The sequence below is a fragment of the Mesitornis unicolor genome, unplaced genomic scaffold (genome assembly GCF_000695765.1).
Source record: "Mesitornis unicolor isolate BGI_N332 unplaced genomic scaffold, ASM69576v1 scaffold6127, whole genome shotgun sequence".
In the NCBI taxonomy this organism is placed as follows: Eukaryota; Metazoa; Chordata; class Aves; order Mesitornithiformes; family Mesitornithidae; genus Mesitornis; species Mesitornis unicolor.
Genome location: NW_010195633.1, coordinates 27,098 through 40,986, shown reverse-complemented (window position 1 = coordinate 40,986; position 13,889 = coordinate 27,098). Strand labels below are relative to the sequence as shown.

General features: G+C 39.3%; 1 protein-coding gene across 1 annotated transcript; it reads left to right on the top strand.

The window, feature by feature from the left end:
- The first annotated feature begins 2,394 nt into the window (after positions 1 to 2,394).
- EAF2 (ELL associated factor 2) lies at positions 2,395 to 12,058 on the top strand. Its single transcript, XM_010188187.1, has 5 exons — positions 2,395 to 2,483; positions 3,163 to 3,299; positions 4,092 to 4,237; positions 6,523 to 6,786; positions 11,219 to 12,058. Exons 1-5 carry the CDS (start codon positions 2,415 to 2,417, stop codon positions 11,263 to 11,265), a joined length of 663 nt encoding a protein of 220 aa, XP_010186489.1. The 5' UTR covers positions 2,395 to 2,414; the 3' UTR covers positions 11,266 to 12,058.
- The last annotated feature ends 1,831 nt before the right edge of the window (positions 12,059 to 13,889 follow it).

Sequence of the window (13,889 nt, the reverse complement as noted above, 5' to 3'; positions counted from 1 at the left end):
GAGGGGAGGAGACGGGCAGCGAGATGGGAGCTTTTAATACACAGTTGGTATTAAAAAATAACACAGGTGAAGCCCAGGAACGTGAAATGAGTCGTTTGGCTTCGTCCCGGGACAACAACTGGAAACCGAGTGGCTGTGGTTGGGTGGAGGTTAAGCTCTCTGGAGCAATGTGGGGTTGTAGTCGCCCCTAGGAGCGGGTTGACCATTGTATTCCTTGCTGCTTTCTGGGCTTTAACTTTACTTTTTATGCCTTTTGCATCCAGTGTAGTGTCTGTATGCAGTTCTGCTTTAAACTGAACTGAGTTGAAGCTCTGGCTTTGCCCTCTTTTCCTTGTGCTTAGATTTTAGAAGTTAAGTACAATTCAGCAATCAAAGGTTGAAGGCAGTATTAATCACAAAGCTCGTATACCCTCCCTGAGTACATAATTACTATCTAGAGAGGTGTGTGCTCAAAGATTCTGAGGGTAACTAGGAAACAAATGCTCTTAGGATTATAGTTCTGGTAATTTCGGACTGCTGCTTCTGGTTGTGATGTCTCATTATTTATAGACTGATCCCCCAGATTCAGTCTCACGTACGTTCTCTGGAGAATGTCGCGTACGCTCTCACGCAGTGCAGCGAGATGGGTAATGTGCTTTCTGAGAGCAAATAGCATTTCAGGATTGTCTGGAACTGTGGGAGGGGAGGGAGTGGGCAAAAGCTATAAAAGGCTTTAAAAAAATGCTATAACCTGAAATTTACCCTGATTTTAAATAGGACTAAAAACCACGTCTGGTACCTCCTACCCTTAACGATTTCTTGCTGACTCCTGTAATTTGATGATTTGTACTGAAATCTGTTTTGAAATCTCCCTTCCTTTCCAACAAATGAGACATAGAAACTGGCAGTTTCATCAGTTCTGTCAAATGCATGTGCAAAAATAATTTCCTCTGACACCTGAAGCTTTGTTAACAAATGGGTAAAGGGCAAGACATCTGCTGGTTAGAAGTTAAGATCTGAAGTCTGTTTATGGACGCTCGAATTCATGTCTTAATTTTCTAAAGCATTAACCACCCAGTGGCCATATATTAAAGCAAACATTTTCTAATTTCTGATGAGAAACTTTGGAACTACTTTATGCTGTAAGAGGACATGTGGGGTTTTGCCGTGAGCAAGGTTAGTAGAGGCTGTTACCAGTGTCTCAGCTCAAAGCCTTCCCCTATGTGCATAGTCCTGCCTTCCAGCTCCTGAAGCTTGGTTTTCTTGCCCAGTTGGTGTGCACACTGGAGGCAGGGTTCTCAGCTGTGGGCTGTGCCGCCTGGCCCACGGGTTGCAGGCAGCATTGCTGACCTGGGAAGCTCCCCAGCCGTGATGGAGTGCTGCCGCCTGTGACCCGCAGCGGGTGAGGTGACAGGTTGTGAGGCGAGGCACACGTGCTGTGCAGTGGCCAGGGAGCGTGCATCTAATGGGTTCCCTTTACATGCCTGGTTCCTCTGTGCCTCTTTTCAGCTGTGACCGGGTGCTGCTCCCCAGCGTGCAAGGCAAAGCACCGGACATCCCCAGGGTGCGAGGCTGGCCCTGCGCCTGAGTTTGCTGGAACCACGGGTTCAAACCCACATGTGTTACCACGTGCCTTGCAGAGCCTCTTGATGCCATTCTATCTCTCCGTATCTGTGCAGGCAGGCCTTCTAGCTGTAGCCTTTCCTAATTCATTTGTGGTGGAAATAATACTTTATAGATAATGGTGTGTTACATAGCTGCAGTGCTGGTGCTGGATCACATGCTCCTTTTCAATGTCTCAGATTTTTGAAAAGGACTGGAAATAGACATCTTCTTTTGTTTAAAACTTTTTTTCAACATCGAAAGTATTGATTAAAATGACAAAAAGGAAATTAATATTTAATGAGGCAGTAACTTCGCCTTTGACAAAAATAAATATACTGAAACCTAAGTTTTGGTCAGCTTCTGAAATACATGTAAAATTAGAAATGAATACAGAAGTGGATACTGAGGACTGATGTTGTTCTTTGCCTTTTCAGTCACTTGTCTACATCTCCCATGTTTTGGATTGACATTTTCAAGAACTATTTATTGATTTTTCTGAAAGTAATTATGTGAGGATTTATCTTTTGAAATATAACACAGTTCATTCAGCCTCTTTAACCATTAAAACCTAACAACATTTTTCTGGTTTTAACCGAAAGTTGTTAACATATATACTGAATCTTGAGAAAACTGCCTTGACTTTGAATTCAACTGATTTACAGAATGATCTGCTCAGGGGAATGGTAGATGATACACTAGGAAAAAAGGGTTTAACTTAATAGCCTCCAACTGCAATTAAAAGGTGTTTATGTTTATAAGATTCCTGAAAAGCCTGTAAATAATCCCGTTTCTTTTTATATGTAGATGACTTTAAGCCTGCATCTATTGATATGTCCTGCGAAGGAGACCTTAAAATTGGTGAAGGTGAACAGGTGACAATAACACTGCCAAATATTGAGGTGAGTGGGGTGGCTGAAGAGTGTCGGGCCTAAGGGAATTATTTATTCTGTTGTCATGAATATATACTGAATATAGAAGGATATAAAGTTTCAGTGCTGTTTCAGAGCTGCTTGTGTGATTTTTAGAGTAGAAAACAAATTGCTCTAAGAATGTAAAATTACAGAAAACCTAGAGGTTAAACAGCTGTGCTGTAACTTTAAGTGCATTCACCACATTGGAAATATGCTGTAGGATGACCCAGAAGTGTTGCGTACACAGAAAAACTTCATGTGGATGTTGGCAGTGCAAGTTTCCCCTTGGCATTTACTGCTCTGGTGCAGTTCTAAAGCAGGAAAGACTGGAAAGGGAAAATTTACTGCCTGCCATGTTTTACTGCCCTGCTGATATGGTAACTGAAACCCCTTTTGGTAAAAGGAGTCCTAAAGTAAGCATGCTCTCATTGGGAAACAAGCATTTAATCAGTTTCTAACTAAGCTAAGCTGGGCAAAGCCCCATTCTAGTCAGTCACTGACTGCTTTTGGTCATGGCTACTGTGAATCTAATTTAAATTAACTGATAACGTTTTTTAAAGGCTAGAAATGATCACTTATAGCAAACTTGTCATCACTGTGTTGGATTGCTGTTTCTAAGAAAAGAAAGCCTATAGGAGTAACACTTACTGGACTTCTGATTTAATAGGGCTCAACTCCACCAGTGACTGTGTTCAAGGGCTCAAGGAAGCCTTACCTAAAAGAATGTATCTTAATTATCAACCATGACACTGGAGAATGTCGCCTAGAGAAACTTAGTAGCAACTTCACTGTGAAAAAAACCAGGTGGGTGATTTACAGGAGAAACAACTGTGCTTTACTCATTGTGAAAATTGATTTGTTACCGAATCTAAATTGAGATGCAGGACAACACGTTACTATTTTTAGCAAAATGACATTTTTAGAAAGTACCTGGTCTTGTTCAGTAGAGTGAAAAGCCTGCTTGCTTGGCACACTGACTTCACAGATTTCGAGTCTGACTGGTGGAAGAAATGGGAATGTTGGGGGTTTTTTTGTTGTTTGGGTGGTTGTTTTTGTGTTGGGTTTTGGGGATTTTTTGTTTTTGTTTTTTAACAAAAAACCGACACATTGTTGAAAGAGATGGTAACTATTTTCTGATTAATTTGGAGCGGGGGAATGGGAAATCTGTTTGGAAAGTAGCTTTCCTACTGTCTTCTAAATGAGAGAATTAAAGAAGATAAATTTTGTGACATGTTTCAGTAATATTGATGGCTTGTTTTTCTCATACCGAGGTTTTGATTTTTTTTTTGTTGCTGCTGCATCCACATAAGTCTTTTCCAGCAGAATTATTATTAACAAATCCTGGGTAGCCAGGTAGAAAAACAAATCAACTGACAAAGCATTTAAAAAGTTACTGCACTGTATTAAAAAAAGAATTACATACATCTATATGTAATTATATGCTAGTATAATAATGTACCTAGCAATCTAATGAAGCTATTTAGAAAGACATGGCAAATAAATTCTCTAATTTAGGGTACTGCATTCCCTGTATTCTTGCCTTTTTCCTTGCATCTTGTCTTCTAGTAATTAAAATTTTTTTGCTTTCACGCACAGGGCTGATGGAAGCAGTAAAGTCCAGTCTCGCATAGAACAGCAACAGCAGCAAATGCGAAATGCAACTAAGGTTCCAAACAACATTAAAAATTCTCCACCAAAAGAAAAGATGTTTCCTTCTTCTCCTATGGATGATATTGAACAAGGTAAGCTCCACTGGCATATAAGTTTCAGAAACTTTGCTGTTAACTAGCAATTAGTTTTTAAAAGCCATTTTTTAGGGGATTTTGTGTGTGGTTTTGTTGTTTTTTGTTTTAATTTGAGATTCACACTAGAAGCTGATTGTGTAAGCACTTTACTCTCTTATGGAAATGACCACTCTGGCTCAAGTGGTAACAGAGCAGTATTTGAAACTTGCTAAGGTAAAAAAGTCAGACGAACCATTAGGCTTAATAATGGCAAGGGTCCCACTGCACGCTCTCCTTGATCTTGTCTTCTGCTGCTGCTTTAATCAAGCATATGGTTGGTTGTATTGTGGCACTGGAGTCAATTCTGTTTTGTCATCACTCCACATACTTTCTGTGCACTTAGCAAACACATAGGTTACAACACAAAATACATTTTGAATTACTGGATAAGACCTTGTGAAAGATGAGGTTCCAATGAAAAAAGACAGCTAAAAACCTGCATAAATCAACCCTTGAACAGGGCTGTGTACTGTATTCTTGAGAGATGCTGGTTTGGTGCAGCACTCCTGTTTCACTTAATAAGAGGCCTTATTTCCTTTTGGAGGGCAAGGAAGATGGCAGGTGGTAATTACTTGCTACAGAAATGCTGACAGGTGGCAGTTTCATTGACTGGAATTGACATCTGCCTCCCAAGATGTTCTGAATTCCTTTAAACAGATTTTTTTCAGGTATGTCATTACGAAGGGTTTTTTTTCATTTTGATCTTAAACTCTGAGCAGAAATCTATACTGCAGAACAGTAGTAGAATACATCTAAGGTTGCAAAGAAGAAGGAGTACTTGAGACACTCCCCCCCACCCCACCCCAACTCTCTTCACCCCCCTTCCTCCTTCTCTCTCCTTATGTTTGAATCAGCCAGTTTGGTCTTTTCATGTACTTTCTGTTTTTCCTTGGCACTGGATTAGTTTGTCCTTGCAGCCATAGACACACTATTTCAGGTGCCATTTTTCCTGAACACCATTTTCATTTAGACTGGCCTAAGCACCTTTCCTTTAGAGTGTCCTTTGATAACCCTAAATTATGAGGAAGTTCATGGAAGTTTGTGTGCAAGCTTATGCTTTTATTCTCCTTTCTTCTCTTGATTAAGTTCTGAGCCATCTTATGTCTTGGTGACTTTCATCTTCAACCTGTTCTTCTGTATTGGGTAAATCTGAAGTGAGATGAGCCACTCTCCTACTTGCTTTTTATGTCTGCTATATAAAAGCTGTTTCTGAAGTATTCCAAGTGCTTGTAAAACCATCTTAATAAATGTCTATATAGTTACAGTCTTCTATAATGATGAACTTCTGCACTCTGGATAACTCCTTAAGTCGCCATATCAAATCTCCATCCACCATGATTCAGTGGTCTGTTTCAGACTTCTCACTTAGCAGCACCCCTATTTTGCACAGTTATTACATGTACCCTTTCTGCAAGGCTTAACTTCCTCTGTATGTTGGACTTCAGCTGCATATGTAAAAAATGCATATTGTGCAGGACAATCCATCCAGTCATAGTCTCCTAAATAATATTGTAGTCAGATGAGTTATTTCATCATGAATGCAAGTTGAGTCAGTTTGATCTGTTAATTTCCAGTATTTCTTGTCTGCCTCTTGGTCTAGATTTCTTCCCCCCAACTCCCTTCCCCCCAGTCTACAAAGAGAAAAAGGATTTGGTGAAATCTTCCTAATAGTAAACTGTGGATGGCTCCTTTGGATATTCCTCATGCTTAACTTGGTTCTGAGCAAAATGTCACACAGTTGAAACAAGTGTATTGATTGTAATGCTCAACTGTTGGAAGGCATTTTGGGCACAGCTGCAGACATCTTACAGCTAACATACCTGCATGATTGTAACTCTGGTTTTTAGTCAGTGGAAGGTGTCTTTGGGGGTGCTAAGGAAAATACAAAAAACTTGCTAGTTGCAGAAAGGCTATGTGGAATGCACTACCCTGTCGAATGTGGGGTTAGCATTTGGGTTCACAGTCATCCTTGTTCAAATGCCTGGCTTGAAAGGGGGAAGGTGTCCAAGCTACAGGAGGAGAAAACTACATGACAGACTGGATGCTTGCTTGTGCCCTTTTCTTTGTTCTGGAGAGTTTTGGTTGTTTTGGCTTGGTTTTGTCTCGGTTTTTTTTAGTTGCTGTAACGCACGTACCTGATTTCTTTGGTTGGCTTTTCTTGTTTATTATATTTTTCCTCCTCCTCCTCCTTGTATTTCAATTATGATGAATGTTAACTGACAAACAAATCATATTGTTTGCAGAGCTAAAAGCAGAAGCCAGTATCATGGACCAGCTGAGCAGCTCTGACAGTTCATCTGACTCTAAAAGTTCTTCGTCCTCTTCAAGTAGTGAAAACAGTTCTAGTGATTCTGAAGATGAGGAAATGAAGCCCTCTCTTCCTATGTCAATGCCGTACTTGCAGCCGCAGCCTACTGTGTCTGCTATACCACAACAGGCTGTCCCCGACAAAGATGCCAATCACAACAGATCCCAAGAGAGCAGTGGTCATATGATGAATACACTACGTAAGTACAAAGGCTGTTCTTTTCTTAGTGCACAATTCCAGACATCAAGATTCTGAAAGGAAACCATATTGTTTTTAAGTATGTCTCTGTTATAATTAAAATTGTGGGAAGTGATGCTAGGGTTTGATTGTTCAGCAGCGGTCTGAATTAGACACTGCACTAGAAGTTTCTTGGTCCTCAGAGATATTAAATTAAAGCTGATGCAGTTGAAAATATTTCCTAAGCTCTTCTGGCTTCCTCCCAGCTGTATACATTGGGACTTGAGAACAGTAATTTTGTATTGAAAATACTGGAACTAACAGGGCACTCCAAAAACATATGCTTACGATTTCTTGGGTAGAACTATGGGGAAGATACTATACTGGCAATACTCTGAATTACAGAAGAGATGGTGTATTCTTAGCTACTTCAGTTATTATTATTCACGGTACTGTTCCACTGGACAGCATGGCAAAATGGTCCTTTGCAAGTAATGAAGGAGATGATTTGCTTTCAGGTGATACTATCTTATTCTACCCATTCGGGCAACTAAAAATGTAACTTGAAGAGTAGTTACAATGCTCTTCAAGAAGTGGTTACTCTGCAACCTGGAATTGAATGCTCAGTGTATTCAAAAAAGAGTATAGACAGAAAAAAAATAGGTAGAGAATCTTAAGTTTTCTACCTAAAAGGCAGGAGTACTCAGACATAGAAGTGAATACTCAGCTAGGGTGACTCTTCAAAAATGATTACATTTTTAATTAGGTGCTTAGCTGCAGGCTTCCAGTTTGAAGAGATTCCCATCAACCCTGGTTTGCAGCCTAGAATCTTTAAGGTTTATAATCTATGTGTAAACTTGTTACACTGAAATTTTAGACTGGGAGACCTCCTTTTATTTCAGTAGTTAATGGATAACATGAACAGGTTTTTTTTGTAGCTAGTATTTAAATACTTAATTAAATATCTGTGGTGGCTATTTATGTACTGCATTAACAGATAAGATCAGACTGAAAAGTCCTGTGACTTTGTGTGCAAAGGACTAAATGCTGCTTTCATTTTACTGTCACTGTAGAGAACAATATCTTTGTGTTTTTAATGTGCTTAACTTTAGAGTGTGCTGTTTATTTCAACCCTTATTCACAAATGGGATTTCCCATTCTTCATGCTTTAAATAAAACTTACGAAAACGAGATTAAGCTCTGTCCCCAGTGACAGAATCCCAGCTAGCAAAGCTTCTACTAAGAAATACACTTACAAGTACAGGTGTCCAAGTCCACCAGTTTAATCAGTCATAGTGAGAAAGCGCTGCTTGAAATACAACATCAAAACTATTACAGGGGAACTTATTGGCTTGATGGTGCTCGAGCACCGTGTTGACAGCTGGAACCTCTGTCTGTAGCATCAGTCCCATTTTTAATTCTGTTAGGGTTACAGATCTATTTACTGCATAAAACAGTTCTGTCCCCAACTTCCAGTATGGTTGACACTTAAAATACACTTCAACTAGACAAAGATCAAAATGGTTACTTTCAAGGAGAATGTGTTTCTCTGGCTCTTTTGCTGAGGAAATTTGGCAGGAGAGTGAAACCTGGAGAAACTAAATGGATAGCACATGGTTCTAGCTTGAATGGCAAGAGTTTTCAGTCGGGGGTCCTGTACAGTCATTTCTTCCATCTCAAACATTTTGCAAATATAAAATACTGTATTAACAAATTCCAGCTCAAGCTGTTTGCTTGTCTAATCCGGTTTTGCGGTTTGACCGCTTGTATGCGAGACTGGTTTTGTGCACCTCTAGAATCAGGGCCATGCTGGGTAACGCTTTAGTGAAGTTTTCCTTTGGCTTGCTGCGTGCAGGCAGAAGGCTGGGGGAAGGGTTAGAGAGCAGAGTTTCATCTTGCATGTAGAAATCATACAGCTGAGGTTTTGTGGAACTTGGAAAACACAGGAGGTGGTGTCTAGAGCATGGCAACCAAATACTTCTGTCAGACAGACATAATCTACCTCTTCAGGAATCTGGGGCTCAAGACTGCCCCTCACCCCCAAAATACTGCTGCTTCTTTCTACCTTATAGTTAGATCATGTAGGCTCTTAACTTGCCTTAGAACAAAGTTTGTAAATGGTGGCACTAATTAATCTGTTCGTCATAAATATTTGATCATATGTTGCTTTTTGTCTACTTTTTGTTTAAAGTTAGAGTTATGTTCAATTAAGTAACTTTCCAAAGAAAAACTGGCATAGATCAGCTATTTTGGAGCCTTGTGTTATGTACACAATATTCAGCACAACTGCACTTCTTTTGATCCTTTCTGCTGGTACAAGCAGCTAGTCATGAAATCATTTTGCCTTGCATTATTTTGGTGTTGGTGTGACCACTATGATCTGTGAAACACATTTCACTCCTGTGAGTTTCTCTGTCTTCTATAACTCGCAAGAATTCGATTGAATATATTCTAATCACTGATTTGTAAAGTTTAGGAAATGTTGTAATTTGCAGTTCAATCTTTTCTTTTTCAATCTAATAAGCAACTGGCACTGTGGAAACTGAATTAGACAGTTTTCCCCACTTTATTGCTGCCTCATAATTACAACAGAGTCAAGGTGTTTCTTCAGAGTCTTAGGTAAACAAACTTTCCATTCCTGCACCAAACCCATCTGAAAACTACCACCTCCAGTCTGTGTTATTTTGCCATCTCACTGAAGGTGTTTTTTGGAGGTAAGGTTATAAAAATGGGGCAGAAAGTTTTCCCTGAAGTAAATCCTAATGCATTATTTCTGACTCTGGAACCTGGAGTTCTTGCTTTTTCCCATCTGCTGGTTTTCACAAGCACTGATATTTTTGGCTGGTGTTACAGAGTTTGTGTAATTTCTATTAACTGTGTTGAAATAACTTTTGAAGGCTGCAGAATCACTATTTGGAAGGTTATTTTCTTGTTCATACTCCCAGTCCTCTCCTAAAGTATGTAGTGCATAACAGGGCTGGGATTTCTAAGAATTCACTCTGAGTTTTCCTTTGAGTGATAAATGCACAAATTTAAACTACTAACGCTATTCTCTGCCTTGATATGTTATTTCTTAGGATAATATATTGTCCTGAATATTTTTTGACAAATAACTTTTGTATACTTTCAGAATTGCTTTTAAAATTCAGATTAAATTAATACAGCTGTAAATACTGTCTCCTATATAGAAGACTGGGAAAAAATTGTCTACCGTAGTACTTTAAAGATTGCTGGAAACAGCCATCTTCACTATTCTTGTCTTATAGAAAGTATTTTCTGTTTTGTTGCGGAGAATCGTGTACCACTTTTCTAAGCTTTAGTGATGACAGAGTGCGAAACAAAGGAAGGCTAAATGCGGCCGTGTTACAGACTTCAGTGTTCTGGCAGAAATTATATTCCTGATAACAAAAGATCCAATCTGAGTGTCTTGCTGGGTTTACCCTCTTGAGGTTACTGTTTTTACCCATCTGCAAAAGTGATCTGTGAAGGGTGCTCCAGCTGAGGAAAGAGCATGTGAAAATAGCATGCCCACTCAGTTTCAGTGATTTTTCTTTTTCTTTGCTTTTCAGGCCATTTCAGTACAACCTAAGATGCAGTCCTTTTTTCTTTTTCTTTTCTGTTTTAGTGGCTGTTTGGCAAAGGAGGTGTGAATAAAAGCATACTAGTTGGAACAAATTCTTAAAAATGCATGGGAAGTTGCTAGATAAGATGTAAATTCTATATAGCATGCTGCTGTATGTTTTGTTAGTTATCTGTCATCCTGGAAAGATTCCCTCCCTCCCACCTCCGAAGCTTAAGGACATCCATTCCAAGCACAGTGTAGTCTTTCTTCTTACTTCCCCATTTTGAAGTATATATAGCCATCAAATTAAAGTGCTGTGTAAAATGTCTTTTGATGTTTTGTTTGTTCACTTGTTCCAAAACCTGTTTGAAATAGTAGGTCACTGATACATCTTTAAATGCTACATCAAAGAGCTGCTCATCTTGATTGAGACACCACTTTGTTTTCGAGCACAGCTGAGTAGCATTCAGATGTGTTTCAAAAAAACAACAACTCACTTTTCACAAAACTGCATTCACCAGCAGTTTTCCCACTTATGAAGCATGAAAATGTGCATGGCAAAGATAGCTACGTGTTGTTGATTTTGATCTGGTGGTATTAAATAAATGCAGTTGTGGCTAATAAGCTAATGGGTTCCTTGCCAAGGTTTTAAAGTTGTAGAAAAGCAAACTCTCTAAGGCGCTCTGTTCCTTGGGAGTTTGGTTCTGCACCTATTGCTTCTCTTATCGTAAAACAATTTGGGTTAGAAGGGACCTTCAAAGCTCACCTAGTCCAACCTCCCTGACCTGTTTGGTAGTAGTTTTTGTAAGCCTTTAATTGGCAAAGGGAATATCTTGAAAGAAGAAAAGTATTTCCTTGAAAATGACTAATACGATGACTCTTTCTCTTCTAGGAAATGACTTGCAGCTGAGTGAATCTGGAAGCGATAGTGATGACTGAACAAATTTTTGGCCTTAAATGTATCACCTTTAATGCTAAATATGTCTTAGCATCTGTTTTGCACTAAGATTAGATTACCAGAGACTGGAATGAATGTCCTCGATTTTGATAATAGACATCCTAATTTTCTACTGACACATCATGTCTATAGTACAGCAGCATTGATATCCTGTCAGTGCTATGGTTATGTGTTTATCTTTCAAATTACTGTATTTACAGTAAAATTGTATATGATCTGATTTTGATTATTTTTGCCTCAGCCACCTGTTTTACTTGAAACTGATTTGTAACAGCTAGTTACTTTATATAAATAGTTATAGAATGGAGAAATTTCTGATATTTATGGAGGCAAGTTTCCTTCCTATCATTTAAATGCTGAATGCTGATCTCACAGCTTTTACTTGGAGGGAGTGAAAGGGAGAACAACCAAATGAGGTCTGCTGTGTCAGCTACACTTTTTGTTCAGTTCACAGTTTATACCTTTAAGGAAACTGCTGAATAATGTGGTCCACTAGTGCAGTTACAGTTTACAGTTGTTCAACACATTGCTGAATTCTTGATTTCATTATATTATAGGACTTGATATTTTTGAGCCTCAAGATTCCTAAGGGAACTTGTCTCTTCTCTGCCTTTTTGTGTAACTTGAATAGGCTGGTCTTTTTACAACCTTTTTGTATCTAAATTTAGGTAACTGCAGAGACAGCAATGAATTTATTTCATTTAATTCTGTAATGGGAATCAGAAAATTTCTTTGTAGGAGTATAAAAGTAATTTAATAAAGCAATATTTATCGTTTTCGTGCATCTGATTCTGTTTTTACTGGTTAAGAATTCTACTTTCTATGATAGTAGTCATGACAGTGAAAGGGTCATGCAAAGAAACAGAAAGCAGTGAAACGGTAGCTAATACGGTCTCCCCACCCCGTCTGCTGGACTTAAGTGTTTGTTGCTCTGGCCTACATTGAGGCAAGCCCAAATAAGAGCTTGCCAAAAGTTTATGGCAGTGCTGGTGTACTGATGCATATTTATTACAGATTATATCCGAATGCCATTGGTAAGTGATACTGTGTTAGACAAGAAAAGTGTTTGCCTTGTCTGATTTTTTTTTTTCCTCATTTGAAATTATATTTCAAGACCTGAAGAACTGCAGGTAGGAGTCCAAATCTCATTCTCTAGTTTACTACTGAAATGTTTTGTAGGATGAATAGTAATGAGATAAATCTGCTCAGTGTTGCACAGAAGTCTCCTTTGCTAGATTACAGTGATGGAATTGCAGCTCTGTGCCTGAACTGTGAGAATTTAATCCTGTGCGTAAGCCTGAATGTGCAGACATGAAAATGCACGCTCAGTAAATGTATACAATAGATGGTACTAGACTAGCTTATTCTCTCAACTGTGCTGTGAGTATCAGCCTGTGTTTACCTCTAGACAGACTGAGGCCAAAACTACGTCTACCCCCTCACAAAGGAACCTTTGTTGGTACCACCAGGCAGAAATTAAGTATTGGAAATGCTGCTTTCTGATGCTTCCCCACCTTGTGCTCTGTACCCCAAACTACAGCACTGGTCCATGCTCTGCGCCAGGTCACAGCTTGCTAGTGTTCCAGCCTCCTGAGGTTGGTATAATACAGCAAAACATTCTCTTCTTTGTACTCAAAGTTAAAAGCTCAGCCAGGTCTCTGAGAAGAAAAGGGCTAATGAGCAACATGAGGAAGGATCCTATCTAACAACTCCCATAAGATACTTGGCACTTTCTCAAGGGAAAGGATATTGAGTTCTCTGATGGATTATAGTTGTTGGTATGGGAGCTCTTGCAGAGTACTTGGTTCTTGGCACATGCTGCTAATAAAGTCTGCTAGAGCGATGTGAGGACCTGAGATGTTGAGGTAACCTTAGGACTAAGGAGCAGCCCTGTGGGCTAAATAGAAAGGGGTCTATGATAATGCAGTGTCCTGAGGTGAAGTGTCTTCTTTTTGCCTTTCCCCTGTGCCCAGTGGTTTATTTGCATCAAAACCTTCCTTTAGACCAACGCTAAATTCTAATTCTAGCCAGAATGCTGCCGTTTTTCTGAATAACAGTGCATTCAGGCTGTATGGGAGTCAGCAGATGCGTGGAAGTACTGACCAGATCAGGATGTAAATCATGGAGTGTGTGTACTCATGGATTAGAATCACTCCTTTAGCAATAAAACCATTGAGTACAATCCACCTGTATCTGTACTTAATTGCACTCACATGTATACAGGTGCTTAATACAGCTCTGGGAGTAAAGCAGATTTCCAGATTCCTGAGTCTCAGGACTGTAACTAAGCCTGTGCTATCTTTAGGATTTGATCTTTTGGGTTGAAAGCTGTGTAAGATGGGAAAAGTCTTGGCTGAGCTTTTGTATAGCACATAGTACCAAATGATTAGTGGCCGGTCAAGCACTACCCCATATAAATAAGTTTGTGACGTAGATGGATGTATTCTGTCAAATGCACAGTTGTGGTAATTCAGGAAAGGCTCCCTTTAAATACCAAGTCAGGAGATAAGATTCTGGATCAGAGTTCTTACAGACATGAGGAGGAAGAAGATAACAGACCTTACATGTGTGAAGGATAAAAGTGCTGTATGATGTATCTAACCCA

Bases quoted from the DNA above. Each gene is read 5' to 3' on its own strand.
- EAF2 (XM_010188187.1), top strand. From the start codon at position 2,415: ATGTCCTGCGAAGGAGACCTTAAAATTGGTGAAGGTGAACAGGTGACA. The intron at 2,484-3,162 runs GTGAGTGGGGTG...CTGATTTAATAG, and splicing joins TAACACTGCCAAATATTGAG to GGCTCAACTCCACCAGTGAC. The intron at 3,300-4,091 runs GTGGGTGATTTA...TTTCACGCACAG, and splicing joins TTCACTGTGAAAAAAACCAG to GGCTGATGGAAGCAGTAAAG.